We start from the raw sequence: 14,399 nt of genomic DNA on the forward strand, positions 1-14,399 counted from the left end.
AAGATTTATCTTTCCTTTCCTTTCATGTGCTGCAGGATTACAAACCCATTGGAAGTTCAAGTAACAGAAAGCCGATGCCATTTGCGGTTGGTACAAACATAAGTGAAGCCAAACAGACAGCAAGTACACAGTACAACACTCCTTCTGCACTCTATACCAATGACAATGTAAATCACACTTTGCAGAAGCAAATGAGCGGTCTTCATGTTACCTCTCCTCAGCAGTAAGTATATCTTGATCACTGCAAAATAAGATTACCAATCCTCTTTGTAAATGTGATGGGATGGTGGATAAGTCATTAGACAGAGTTTTCTGGTTGTTCTTTTCTCCCTTTATAAATTTTCCTGAGCATTGTGTTCTTCTCATAGCTGCCTATTATCAACTTGCTTCAGCTTTCGGAACTCTCCTTTCTATCCTTGAAGTATCTGATCAGAAATTACAAATTACCAGATGTTTAATTGCAAAACCTGATTTTCACAAGTTTAGTCAAGTTTGGAAGTCATGTTGTGGTTGTACAAGATGTTGGTGCAGCCTCGTGTGGAGTAGTGTGTCCAATTCTGATTGCCTTGTTACCGAAAGATATCATCAAGCTGAAAGGAGTTCAGAAAAGATTTACCATGATGTTGTTGAGAATAGAAATTCTAGGGAGAGACTGGATAGGCTGGGAGATTTTTCACTGGAGTATAAAAGGTTGAGGAGTAACCTTAGAGGTTTCTAAAATCATGAGGAGTATAGGTAAGGTGCATGGCAGGTGTCTTTTCCCTGTGGTGGGGAATTTCAAGACCAGCTTGCATATTTTTCAAATGTGAGGAGAAAGATTTTAAAGGAGGCTAGAGACAACTCTTTTTACACACAGTAGTTTATGTGTGGAATGAACTTCCAGAGGAAGTGGTTGATGCAGGTGTAGTTACATTTAAAAGACATTTGGGTAAGTACATGAATAAGGTTTGGAGAGATATGGGCCTAGCGCAGGCAGTTGGGACTAGTTTAGTTTGGGATTATGGTTGGCATGGACTGATGAGACCAAAGAGTCTGTTTCCATGCTGTATGACTCTCTCTATGAATTACTCCTAGCCTCAAAATTTGATTGAAAGGTGAGTTGGAAAAATAAATTCTGATACTGTATATCTGAAGTTACTTGGACAAATGGAACATACAAGAGGTTGGCAATCGATTTTTGAATCCACATTCCCCCATGAAAACAGGAATGGAGCTGGTGACCTTTTTTTATGGCTTGCATGGCTCAATTCCAACTAAACCATCTACCGTTTCTGTTTGTTTGTGATTTGATAGTGGCAATCTGCAACCATAGCAAGTAGATTTGAAGTTTGTTTTGTAGTTTTTCCTGATGCTTTATTAATTTGTTGGATTTTTTTTCATTAAGTGAGAATTAAGTGGACAGCCCTTCCAACTCCGAAAGAGAATTGAAAATTCACTTGAATTTTCATGAAACTATATATTTTAGCTGCTGCATAACTGCAGAAGGTCTTGTGTTCAGTTCTCTATTTGTGCTAATATTTTGCTCCGATAATTAGGGATTGAGAAATTGATTATAATCGCTAATTCATAACTTCAATTAGTGTATGTGTTGAATGTGAACACCAAATTATTGCAGTAAAATAGCTTTCTGACTCTAGCTCACGTGCAAATTGGCAATTTAGAAGCATGATTGGTGCCACATGGAACTATGTCTCAGCAGGAGAAAGTAAATAAACAATGAAGCTTTCAGTTATTTTCCCCCCCCAGGCAGTTGTAAAATACAGAAAGCTGACAAAGCTGGTGTTCCATGTATTAAACTCTAACTTTACTGAGCAAAACTAGCATTTTAGCACAACACGCACTCAGCTCTAAGAATCAACTTCATTTGGATTTATGACGTGTGTTTTGTTGGAATGATTTTCCCTGAAGTGGTCTCTGATTCTTGAATAGAGGACAATATGTCTGAAGTCTCTTTTTCCATCCTGATAATTGATGGCCAACAGATGCTTCACTGTTTTTTCTTCCTTTCTTTTTGATTGGACAAAGCATTAAATAATTCTGTCCTTTCAATAAATTAACAAAATCGAAATCCAAACAAAAATGTTTTTGAATATTGCGCCTTACAATTCAGCGACCTGACAGTTGTGTGAGTTTATACAAGTTCTGTCTTTTGGCTCTTTCTCATTTTACTCCTTTTTACTTAAAGTATACTGCAGGTAAATAAAATTGCATTTGCCCTGCTAATACTAGTCATCCTTCTCCTGCCAGCTTTCCATCATTCCCTGAACAATCGATTTATTGTTCAAGTCTTTGGTAACCCTACATTACCTCTCCATGTGAGTTTAAATGTAGATTGTTGGCAAGCTGCTCAATGACTGGTAACATTTAGCCTGGTCCTGTCCTCACACAACATTGAATATGTAGACGCAGCAACGACTGTCATCTTAACAGAAGAACATCTGGCCAATTTACTCCACTCATCCCGCAAAACCCTTGCCAACAAGGCCAAATTCAGCAGAAATCAGCAAATGCCTGAGGTCTAACTTGAGACATCAGAGTCATACAGCTTGGAAACATACCCCTTTGGTCCAACTAGTCTATGCTGACCATATTCCCAAACTAAACCAGTCCTGCTTCCCTGTATTTCACCCAAATCCTTCCGAACCTTTCCTGTTCATTTACTTCTCCAAATGTTGTAACTGTATCTACATCCATAATTTCCTCTGGCAGTTCATTTCCACACACAAACTTCTGTGTTTTTCAGAAAAAAAGCCTTTCATGTCTCTTCATGTTGAAAATATGCCCCTTAGTTCTGAACTTGCCCACCTTAGGGGGAAAACAAACATTGCTATTCACCACCTTATGTGTGCCCCTCATGACTTTATAAAACCTCTTAGGGTCACCCCTCAACATCCTACACTTCAGTTTTTAAAAAGCGGTTCCAGCCTATTTTTACAACTCATTGGATTTTATTATAATTCCTTTTAAGGAGCTGAGCTAGAATATATTAATTTTGAAGATGATCAAAATTGCACGTTTATATTTAAGTTTGTGTTTTTTCTCTCCTATTCTCTCTCGGTGGAATTTTATAGTATCTGGGATCTCAGCTCCATCTGAAGAGCCAGTGAGAAATCTCTGATGCCTCTTTTGCAGCTGGACAATATGCCTGTCATTGTTTAAAAGATTCTGAATGAAAGGTGGTTCAGTGTTGTCAGCACGGACATCCACAGCCACCTTCCACTTGTCTTTGCCAGTTGGGATGGCTTTCTGTTGCTGTCCCTGGGGATAAAGCACTTTCCGACTCTTGGAAAAACTTCAGGAGTATTTCTTGGAAGGCATTGCTAAAACGCAATGCTGCGTTTGGCTTGGTCTCTGACATCTTCGGGAAAGATGGAGGATAATGAGCAGAGATTGAGTGATATTGCCTGGTTTTAGAGAATCAAGTCCTGTCTGGGTACCTCCATAAATATAGAGCCCAGAAGTTGGAACTCAGAACTCCACGGCAGAGTGTCCTGCATATACCTGTGTGCAAATATGTAATGATCTGAGAAGAGCATTATCAATGTGAGAGCCTGACCCACCCCAAGCTGAAATCCTTCTCTTAGCCCCACCTCCATAACTGGTCTCAAAAAGACATGAATCCACCCATGGTTAAATGGTATAGTCCTGTTCCAACATGTCTAATTCAATGTACTATGTTTACTGCTTTGAATCCAGTCTCCTGGACACAGAGGAAACCAAACATTCATCAAGTGACTGGATTTGCTCAGTAAAACAGAGTCTGCAAGGATGAACCTGAACTTCTGATTTATTTTGTCTTTTACTGTCCATCCCGTTCCCATTCTGATCTCTCTGACTTATTTTGATTTAGGCTGAACACAAATTTAAGGAATGACAAATCTTTTGATTAAGCACATTGCAGCATTGCACCTTTAACTTTTTTGATTTCAACAAATTTAGAACATAATCACCAGTTCAATTGTTGGATACTGCTGTAGGGTAATGGTTTCAGCTGTGACCATTTACACCTCCCTGAGCCCATCCTTTAGTTAACAATTCTGCAATCACCCACAGCCCCATTTCCTTCATAATACCATTCCTGTTAGAAACATGGGCTGTACATCATGGATGAACTCATCCCACAAGGGATGAACTCAGATAGGAACCCTCCAACCACAAGGGATGAACTCAGATTTCTCCAGTTTCCTCATTTCCCCTCCCCCCACCTTGTCTCAGTCCCAACCCTCGAACTCAGCACCACCTTCCTAACCTGCAATCTTCTTCCTGACCTCTCTGCCCCCACTCCCACTCCGGCCTATCACCCTCCCCTTAACCTCCTTCCACCTATCACATTTCCAATGCCCCTCCCCCAAGTCCCTCCTCCCTACCTTTTATCTTAGCCTGCTTGGCACACCCTTCTTATTCCTGAAGAAGGGCTCATGCCGGAAACGTCGATTCTCCTGCTCCTTGGATGCTGCCTGACCTGCTACGCGTTTCCAGCAACACATTTTCAGCTCTGATCTCCAGCATCTGCAGTCCTCACTTTCTCCCCGTACATCATGGAAACAGGCTCTTCAATCAAACTCGTCCATGCCAACCAGATGTCCCAACCCAATCTAGTCCCATTTGCCAGCATTTGGTCCATATCCCTTTAAACCCTTCCTATCCATGTATCCATCTAGATGCCTTTTAAATGTTGTAATTGTACTAGCCTCCACCACTTCCTCTGGCAATTCATTCCACACACGCACCATCATCTGCTTGAAAAGGTTGCTCCTTAGGTCCCTTTTAAATCTTTTCCCCCTGCCTCACCCTAAACCTATGCCTTCTAGTATTGCATTCCCCACCCAGGGAAAAGACCTTGTCTACTTTTCCTATCTATGCTCCTCGTGATTTTACGAAGCTCCATAACGTCACCCCTCAGCCTCTGATACTCAAGGGAAAACAGTCCTGGCCTATTCAGCCTCTCCCTACAGCTCAAACCCTCCAACCCTGGCAACATCCTTGTCAATCTTTTCTGAACCCTTGTTGTTGTATCATTTGTTTCTCTACCCTACAACAGATTTCCCTTTTATTTCCCCCCTCTCCTAACAGTTATGCCTGGTTTTTGTTTATAAACTGTTAAATCTCAGATCTTTTTCTTATGGAACATCATCAACCTGGAACATTTAACACTGTTGCTCTTTCCACAGATTGAGGATTGTTTTACTTTATATTTCCAACATCTGTGGTATTTTAATTCCTCTTGGTTTTTCTTTTATCTGACTGGCTGGCTTATTCACTGTCTTCTAACTTTCTGGGTCTCCCTGTTGCACATTTTGGAGAGAGATTTGTGTCCTGCATGGTCAATCCCTTTGCTAATGAGTCACCGTACAACAAACGCTGCTGTGTAACCAGAACTGGGTGAGCAGATTTACACAATCTGCACATTTCAATACAAGAATGTTATGTTGTCTGTTGGTGGGTATCATTTTCAGAATTGCAGGATGAAAAATGATATTGGCTCATTTCGATCAAGTTAATTGTAAAAATCTATTCTAAAATTTTAATAATGTGTTAATTGATCTCTGCATATTTAATGCCTGAGGTTTTTGTTTTCGACCAGCGTTGATCCACCAAAGTTATCACCAAAGCTGTGGAACGAGATCGACACTGAATCAGATGTTTATAAGATGCTTCAGGATGGTGAGGAGCCAGCTTCAGAACCTAAACAGTCTGGTTCTTTCAAAATACTACAGGGCCTGCTAGAAGCAGAGCAGACAGGTATTGCCTAGTGAACGAATGAAGTTTAATCCATTGTATCTTATGATCAAATTGCTTTTTGCTAGTTCTTCAAACGTATCAAAATTCAGTATGTTGGTGGAGAAAGGTTTATTTCAGATAGGAGAGAGTGAGGACTGCAGATGCTGGAGACCAGAGTTGAAAAATGTGGTGCTGGAAAAATACAGCAGGCCAGGCAGCATCCGAGGAGCAGAGAATCGACGTTTCGGGCATTCCTGAAGAAGGGCTTATGCCCGAAACGTCGATTCTCCTGCTCCTCAGATGCTGCCTGGCCTGCTGTGTTTTTCCAGCACGACATTTTTTTTATTTCAGATAACCAGGTTACACAATCCAGTGAATAAATTATCCTAGCAGCCAACTGAGATACACAGGACACGTGGTAAAACTTTATTACAATATTGCTTCCTTAAATTCAGATTCTTACATCCATCCTGCCCAAGCCACCTCTCGATCAAACTGGTCCCACTCCTTCTATGTGTAATTCTCCTGGTTTGGCTGGATGGACTGAGAGAAAACATTGTTGTGCCCACTCTACTTTTTTTTTCCTCTCTTTCCAATAATCGACACTACCCCATTGTTGCCACCACCTATCCATTCATAGCTCTGTGTGCTTCAAATGTTCCAGATCTCCTCCAGGCTGCACTCACTGAATCAACCCAACAATGAGCTTAGAAAGGTACAAATGAATGAAAAGTGATTGATTAGGAAATCTGTTTACAGCAGATTTTCAGACAGCAGCGTAATGCAGTTAGGGTGGCACGGTGGCTCAGTGGTTTGCACTGCTGCCTCACAGCACCAGGGATCTAGGTTTATTTCCACCCTCTGGTGTCTGTGTGGAGTTTGCATATTCTCCCCATGTCTCTGTGGCTTTCCTTTGGGTGCTCCAGTTTGCCCCCACAGCCCAGAAATGTGCAAGTTAGGCAGATTGGCCATGCTACTTTGCCCTTTAGTGTCCAGAGATGTGCAGGCTAGATAGATTCACTAGAGGGAAATACAGGGGTAGGGCTGGTGGGTCTGAGTGGGATGCTCTTCGGAGTGGCCTGCTTCCACACTAGGGGTTCCGTACTGAAAGTCTCTTTCACCATCTTTATTTGAATCATTTTTGAATGACCAATAGAGAAAATAAAATTTGATCTCTAAATTGTTGAACTCCTACTGTTGCAAAGTCTACACCATTTGTTAAAAGAAACTGACTCTTCATCGATTTTCTTTAAATAATAAGGAATAGAGAGAATCTTTTATTGAAGAATGTACTTTTGTTCTTTGTCCATAATTTTTTTTTATAACAAGTCATAACTTTGGTGGGCTAACGAGGTGATCACCTTCCATCGTTCCTTCAACCACAAAATCAGGAGCTAATAAAACTCCTCAGCCTGGATTTTGTGGGGTGATTTTGTGATTGAACAATCTGTTTTCACTGTCATTCTTCTTTTGAAACTGGAGTGTCTTCAGAAACTAGTTCAGGTAAAGGTACAACTCTGTCCTTCACCTCACTGTCTCATGATGCTTTGAGCAGACCTCCCATGCTAAACCCTCCACACCTCCACCCCAGACAGAAACCCTATAAAACATTACACCTTCTTCAGACAGATGTAACTGTGTTTTCAATGATATTCTGAATAGCATGTATGGCTGAAGAAGAGACCCTTACTGTTTTGAGGAAGGGTCACTGGACCCGAAACATTAACTCTGATTTCTTTTCAAAGATGCTTCGAGACTTGCTGAGCTTTTCAGCAATTTCTGTTTTTATCCCTTTTAAAAACCTGCATTACTAAGTTCTTGAAACCTGATTAGGAAATTTTGTGAACAGTTTTAGATCAAAGGTTTTTATCATATTTCAGCTTCTCACTTCACCCTAAGTATCCCAATCTTTATCTTGCTATGTGCACATTTGTTTTTAAAATGATTTAATCTTAGTGGCTTTCTTCTTGGTTGGTTGCCTTGGGTTTTTTTTAAATGTGATTGGCTGTTTGGACAACTTGATGATATCACTCCAGCTCCAGTCATAGAATCCTGGATAAAGAAGTGTTTAGTGAGAGTTCTTGTCAGATCATCGTTCTCTTGGGCTTTTTTTTTTGGAAACCAGCTGTCAGACTTGTTGTTTGGTGCTGAGTGCTGAATTGAATGCAGCAAGTTCCAATGGCCAAAAATGTAAGTGAGAGGGCTATCATGGGATTGCTGGGTACCGGCTTGTGGGGCTGTCAGTTAGGCTTCCAAATCAGCCAGTTGGCACTCACGAAACTGGCAACATTGCAACTTAATGGTTGCTTAGAAACTCAGTGGGAGCAGCATGTGTTTCCAAACCTTTGGAAGGCTGCTGTTGGGATTGCGTTGACTTTCTGGACTTTTAGTGATCCATTGTGAAAAGAAACCGTGCCAAATTGATACAGCTGTCACCATACAGGAGAGTAGACTCTGAACCTGTGAAAGCCACCCACTGCCTTGCCTCTCAACTTGCCACCCACACCATGACTCTCATTCACTGCTCCCCAAATGCTCCATCCCCAACATTGGTCTAGCATACCTGATGGACCTGGAATCTAATGGATCCCAGTCAACAAGAACTAGTGCATTGTGGCCAGAATCCATTGATTCCACAGGTATTTGTGGGATGAAGAGCTGCTAGCCTCTGATTAGCCAACAGCTTTTGGCTGGTGGTACTGCTGCTGCTGAGATGGCTTCATTCACAGAAGTCCCACTGGTGGCCACTGAAGTTGCCTGAAAGGCACTTGATTCCATTGACCCTTACCTATAGAATTGACAGAGGCTTCTTGTCAGTTCTCCATGTGGTTGACATGTAGCCTACAGGAATCTCGATTTCCCAACCAATGTTTCAGGCCTTGTTCCAAATCATAATTATGACAACTTCAAGACATTGCTGGAACCCCTCAGAGGTGTGCAGTAGAATTTTACATTTTCTACTGCAATGTTGACGTTGCTAATTGAAAATTATTTTGAACAGTAAGTGATAATTTGCATATTGACAACATACATCATCTCTTTCAATAGAGAGTCATGTTTTAACCAAATAAATAGACCTGCAGTTTAAACATGGAGAGTGCATAATTGACAGCTAGCCATTTTTTGGGCTGCCTTTTTAATGTGTGCATATTTAGCATTGTAACTTGTAAAATCCAAACCTCAATTCAGTTCTAAACATATGATTCTGTAAAATTTCTTATAGGTGAAAAAAGTGAAAGGCCAGCTATCACCAAAAGTGTGAAATCTCCTGTAACAAAGTTCAACAATTCTGCACCCACACTACAGAAGTTACCGCAGTGCATTAGATGTGAGACAGGCATAGTGTAAGTATGAAGAACTTCTGTAGGGCATTAAAGTTTGGTGCATGCTAAGTTGGCTGAACTCCGTTGTATGATGCTAACCTGGACTAATTTTTTTAAAAAAGGGAGATTGTTTTTGAGTTTCCAAACCTGACTACATCCAGTACTCCGTACGGGGATAACAGAGTATGGGATTGGCTTCAGGGTTTCTCATTAATCTTAGCCTACAAGTGTGCAAACTCTGACCCTTAAATGAATGGAAGCTTGGTTGCTGGGATTCAGATTGTGGGTGGGGGGGCAGGGGTAGGTCAACAGGTGAAATGTTAATTTGAGTTTGTGATATGCATTGCAGTGGAGTGTTGAAGGCAGTAGGACAAGTAGATAAAATAGTTAAGGAGACATGTGGGAAACATGCCATTATTAGTCAGAGTATTGAATACAAAAGCAGGGAGGTTATTATGGAGTCATATATAATTTTAGTTTGGTCACAGCTAGAGTACAGTGTGTAGTTCTGGTCACCACGCTATGGTACTAGAGAGAGTGAAGAGGGGATTCTGGACTGGATCGACACAGCTATGAGGAGACAGTAGATAAGCTGAGGCTGTTTTGTTTCGAGCCGAGAAGGCTGAGAGGTATAAGCAGGGTAGAAAGGGAGAATCCTTTCCTTTTAGGGGAGGGGTCAATAACAAGGTGACACCGTTTAAGGTAAGGAGCAGGAAGGTTGGAGGGAATTTGAGGAAATTTGATTTTCACCCAGAGGGTTGAGTGTATTTGGAGCTTGCTCCCTAAAAGAATGGCTGAGGCGGGAACTGTCCAGGCATTTGAGAACTCTTTTAAATGGGTTCTTGAAATGTTACTGCATATAAGGCTACGGGCCAAGTGCAGAAAAATGGGACATAATTGGATAGCGGTTTTTTATTTCTGGTCCAAACATGTTAGTCCAAAGGGCCTCTTTCAATGCTATGAAAATGCTGTGGCTGTATAACAATGACAGAGAACAGCTGTTGGATTTTTCAGTGATGTGATGAAATATTTATTTTCTCATTGTTCTTGCCAACACTTTGGGATTAATATTAATATAGTTGTGCATTTTGGTTGGAAAAATAGAGGCATGGACTAGGGGAAAGGGTTTGGAAACAAAGAGACTTGGGAGTCCTGTTTAGGATTCTCTTAACGTTAACATGCAGGTTCATTGGGCAGCCTGAAAGGCAAATGCAATGTTAGCGTTAATTTCAACAGAGCTAGAGTACAAGGGCAGGGATGTACCACTGAGGCTGTTTAAGGCTGTGGCCAGACCACATTTGGAATATTGTGAGCAGGTGTTTGGACTAGTATCTGAGGACGGATGTGCTGACCTTTGAGGGATTTCAGAACGAGATTTACAAGAATGATTCCAAGGATGAAGAGCTTGCCATATGAGGAATGGTTGAGGACGCTGGGATAGTACTCAATGGAGTTTAGAGGATTAAGAGGAAATCTCACTGAGACTTACAGAATACTGAACGGCCTGGATAGAGTGGATGTGGAGAAGACCTTTCCACTCAAGAGACTAGAACCTGAGGGCACAGCCTCAGCATGAATGGACAATCCTTCGGAAGTGAGATGTGGAGAGGGTGGTGAATCTGTGAAACTCATTGCTGCAAGAAGGGTGTGCAGGCCAAGCTATTGAGTGTATTTAAGACAGAGCTAGGTTCTTGATTGGTGAGGGGATCAAGGGTGACAGGGAGAAAGGCTGGAGAATGGGGTTGAGAAATATATCAGCCATGGTCAAACTGTGGGGTACACTCAGTGAGCTGAATAGCCCAATTCTGCTCTTATTATCTAATGGTCATATGGGGTGCAGCTCTAACAACACTAAAGCTTGACATCAAAGCAGCCTGCTTGGTTGGAGTGTTTGAAAAGCTCTTGTTTACTTCTGTGTTCTCAAGTAGTGGCTTCTTAGCCCTATTCCATTATCCAAGATGTGATCAGTAAATTTCATCCTTTTTTGACTGAAACAACATTAGGTTTAATCAGAGTAAATGCTTCAATGTTTCAACTTGATGTTCATTACGTTCACTGACAGAAGTGTGTAACAAATATGCCTTGTACTTGGTTTAGTTTTGGCTTTTCTGAGTTATTTCATAAAGCAAGGAAAATTTTTGTTAGTTCTTCTGAGTAATTCCTCCTTTGTCTCTCTCTGTCTCTCTCTGTCTCTCTCTGTCTCTCTCTGTGTCTCTCTGTGTCTCTCTGTGTCTCTCTGTGTCTCTCTGTGTCTCTCTGTGTCTCTCTGTGTCTCTCTGTCTCTCTCTGTCTGTCTCTGTCTGTCTCTGTCTGTCTCTCTCTGTCTCTCTCTGTGTCTCTCTGTGTCTCTCTCTGTCTCTCTCTGTCTCTCTCTGTCTCTCTCTGTGTCTCTCTGTGTCTCTCTGTGTCTCTCTGTCTCTCTCTGTCTCTCTCTGTCTCTCTCTGTCTCTCTGTCTCTCTGTGTCTCTCTCTGTGTGTCTCTCTCTCTCTGTGTCTCTCTCTCTGTGTCTCTCTCTCTGTGTCTCTCTCTCTGTGTCTCTCTCTCTGTGTGTCTCTGTCTCTCTGTCTCTCTGTCTCTCTGTCTCTCTGTCTCTCTGTCTCTCTGTCTCTCTCTGTGTCTCTCTGTCTCTCTCTGTCTCTCTCTGTCTCTCTGTGTCTCTCTCTGTGTGTCTCTCTCTCTGTGTCTCTCTCTCTGTGTCTCTCTCTCTGTGTCTCTCTCTCTGTGTCTCTCTCTCTGTGTGTCTCTCTCTCTGTGTGTCTCTGTCTCTCTGTCTCTCTGTCTCTCTGTCTCTCTGTCTCTCTGTCTCTCTGTGTCTCTGTGTCTCTGTGTCTCTGTGTCTCTGTGTCTCTGTGTCTCTGTCTCTCTGTGTCTCTGTGTGTCTCTCTCTCTGTGTCTCTGTGTGTCTCTCTCTCTCTCTGTGTCTCTCTCTCTCTCTGTGTCTCTCTCTCTCTCTGTGTCTCTCTCTCTCTCTGTGTGTCTCTCTCTCTCTGTGTGTCTCTCTCTCTCTCTTGCGCACGCGTGCGCTTGACATTTCCTTTTGCTTTTTCCAGTGGGGCTGTTGTTAAGGCACGAGAGAAGTTGTACCACCCAGCGTGTTTCATGTGTTCTGACTGTGGATTAAACCTGAAGCAGAAAGGCTACTTCTTCATCGAAGAACAACTATACTGTGAGACCCATGCAAAAGCAAGAGTACAGCCACCAGAGGGATATGAAGTCGTAGCTGTGTATCCCAATTCCAGAGTATAAGCTTGAAACGTGTGCCTTCCAGATTTTTTGTATTTAAAAAGAATTAAAACTAACTTTTTCTTTGCCTTTTTGGATTCTGAATGGGACTGTGTGCCATAATTTAAATTTCAGTTAGTATTCAAGCCATACCTAGAACCAGAAAAGCCACACATGCAGAACTGATATATGTTGATTGTTTCAAATTGGACTGCATCATAAATCCTTACCAAAGGACTTCAAACAAATAGTGTTATTGAACAAAATAAAAACCGAAAGAACTGCAGATGCTGTAAATCAGAAACCAGAAACAGAAATTGCTGGAAAAGCTCAGGAGATGTGACAGGATCTGTGGAGAGAAATCAGAGTTAATGTTTCGGGTTGGGTGACCTTCAGAACTAGGTTCTGGGGAAGGGTCACTTGACTTGAAATGTTAAGTCTGATTTCTCTCCACAGATGCTGCCCGGACTGCTGAGCTTTTCCATTGTTGTTGAACACGTTTTGCAAAGATTACCTGTCTGAGATCAAATAACTTGATTATGAAGTGAAATAGTAGCATTGCACCACCACTCCGTCACATCAGAAAATTCAGTGCGCTCTGTGTAGGAACTGTATTTGGGACCTTGTACTTTCTCCGAATTTAGTATCTTTTGTTTAGAACAAAATTCTGCTTCTGTAAAATGAGGATTTGGTCAGATTTGTTTTCATTCGGTTTAAGCCAAAAGCTCAGACCAAATGTGTGGCACGGAATCTTCTTTAAAATTCTAGGTTTTGTTTTTCAGAAGTGTGACTAAACCAGTACCTTTCCAAATGGCTGTTTTTCCACATCTAGGCCGAAATGTTTAATTCATTATGAAGCAAAAGTACGCAGGAAAATGGTAATTCATACGTCTGCAAGATCTGGTGGTGTGTTCACTGTGTCTAGAATATGAGTGAAATAAATTCTGGTTATGAAGATGCATAGACCTTTTTGTGGAGAGCTAGAAGAGAGCAGATATAGTTTGCTATTATTGATGGCTGAAAATGTGTTGCTGGAAAAGCGCAGCAGGTCAGGCAGCATCCAGGGAACAGGAGAATCGACGTTTCGGGCATAAGCCCTTCTTCAGGCCGCCTTCCTGAAGAAGGGCTTATGCCCGAAACGTCGATTCTCCTGTTCCCTGGATGCTGCCTGACCTGCTGCGTTTTTCCAGCAACACATTTTCAGCTCTGATCTCCAGCATCTGCAGTCCTCACTTTCTCCTCTATTATTGATGGCTGTAGTCTTTTAGACAAACATCTACTATGTGCTGCATTCTTTCAAATGATGAACACTGCTTGCATCAAGGAACTAATCATATTGATTTTCATATAACAATAAGCTGATGTATTTTTGCTCAATTGGAATTGCACAGGAAATTAATTTTATCTTGTGCTTTACTGCAAGTTAACGTGGATCATTAGCCTTAACATTGGACTTTTTGTTTCTTGTTTGACTAACAGTGTATGTTGTGATACACTAATTTTCACCTCATCTTTAGGTGAGTAAGTGGGGGGCAATATAAATGTCCAGTCCACCTGAGTAAGTTTTATATGCAGAGGGACCCGAGCTGGATTTTTGTTGTGCTGAGAGTATAAACAAAATAAATTGAAATTAGAATAGTATATGAGTAGTCAGCAAATAGGAATTGGGATTGACTTACTGCCAATTAAGGTAATGTAAAACATTTTTATATTGTGTATATTAAATAATAATAAGTCAATGAAGTTGCCACCAGCAGGTGGAATGAGATGTGCATGACCAGGGATATTGTTGCTGAACCTGATCCCTGCTAGAAGTTCTGTTAGTAATTTCCATTTGAGACTGAATTATTTGCAGCAGCTCATTTCAAGTGAATGCCTCATTTCTAATACATGTTGTATGTCAACAAGGGCATTGTAATTGCCTCCTTATTTTCCTGATGTTTGGCTGGAAATACTTTTCATTCAGTGTATGTAGAAGTTAAACCGTAAGAGACTCAAGTTTGTATTTTAGGTCAATGCTTTTTGAATTCATTTTTTTTAAATATAGTTCTTACAAGTTTGGAAGATTTTCCCTTTTTTTTCTATTTGTATCAGATCACAAGGAAGGTCATTTTGTCAGAAGATAAATGACA

The 14,399-nt window shown here is 41.3% G+C and overlaps 1 protein-coding gene across 1 annotated transcript in view; it reads left to right on the forward strand.

Moving 5' to 3' along the window:
• LOC122556562 (PDZ and LIM domain protein 4-like) overlaps positions 1 to 12,356 on the forward strand; it is a 126,932-nt gene extending 114,576 nt beyond the window's left edge. The window contains exons 4-7 of the mRNA XM_043703376.2: positions 36 to 223; positions 5,585 to 5,742; positions 8,945 to 9,065; positions 12,096 to 12,356. Of these exons, the coding sequence (XP_043559311.1) occupies positions 36 to 223; positions 5,585 to 5,742; positions 8,945 to 9,065; positions 12,096 to 12,291 (663 nt within the window). The 3' untranslated portion in view covers positions 12,292 to 12,356. The remainder of the gene's footprint in view (positions 1 to 35; positions 224 to 5,584; positions 5,743 to 8,944; positions 9,066 to 12,095) is intronic.
• Positions 12,357 to 14,399: the final 2,043 nt, after the last annotated feature.

The sequence above is a fragment of the Chiloscyllium plagiosum genome, unplaced genomic scaffold (assembly GCF_037043375.1).
Source record: "Chiloscyllium plagiosum isolate Xiang-an unplaced genomic scaffold, Cpla_swu_hap1 HiC_scaffold_16, whole genome shotgun sequence".
NCBI lineage: Eukaryota > Metazoa > Chordata > Chondrichthyes > Orectolobiformes > Hemiscylliidae > Chiloscyllium > Chiloscyllium plagiosum.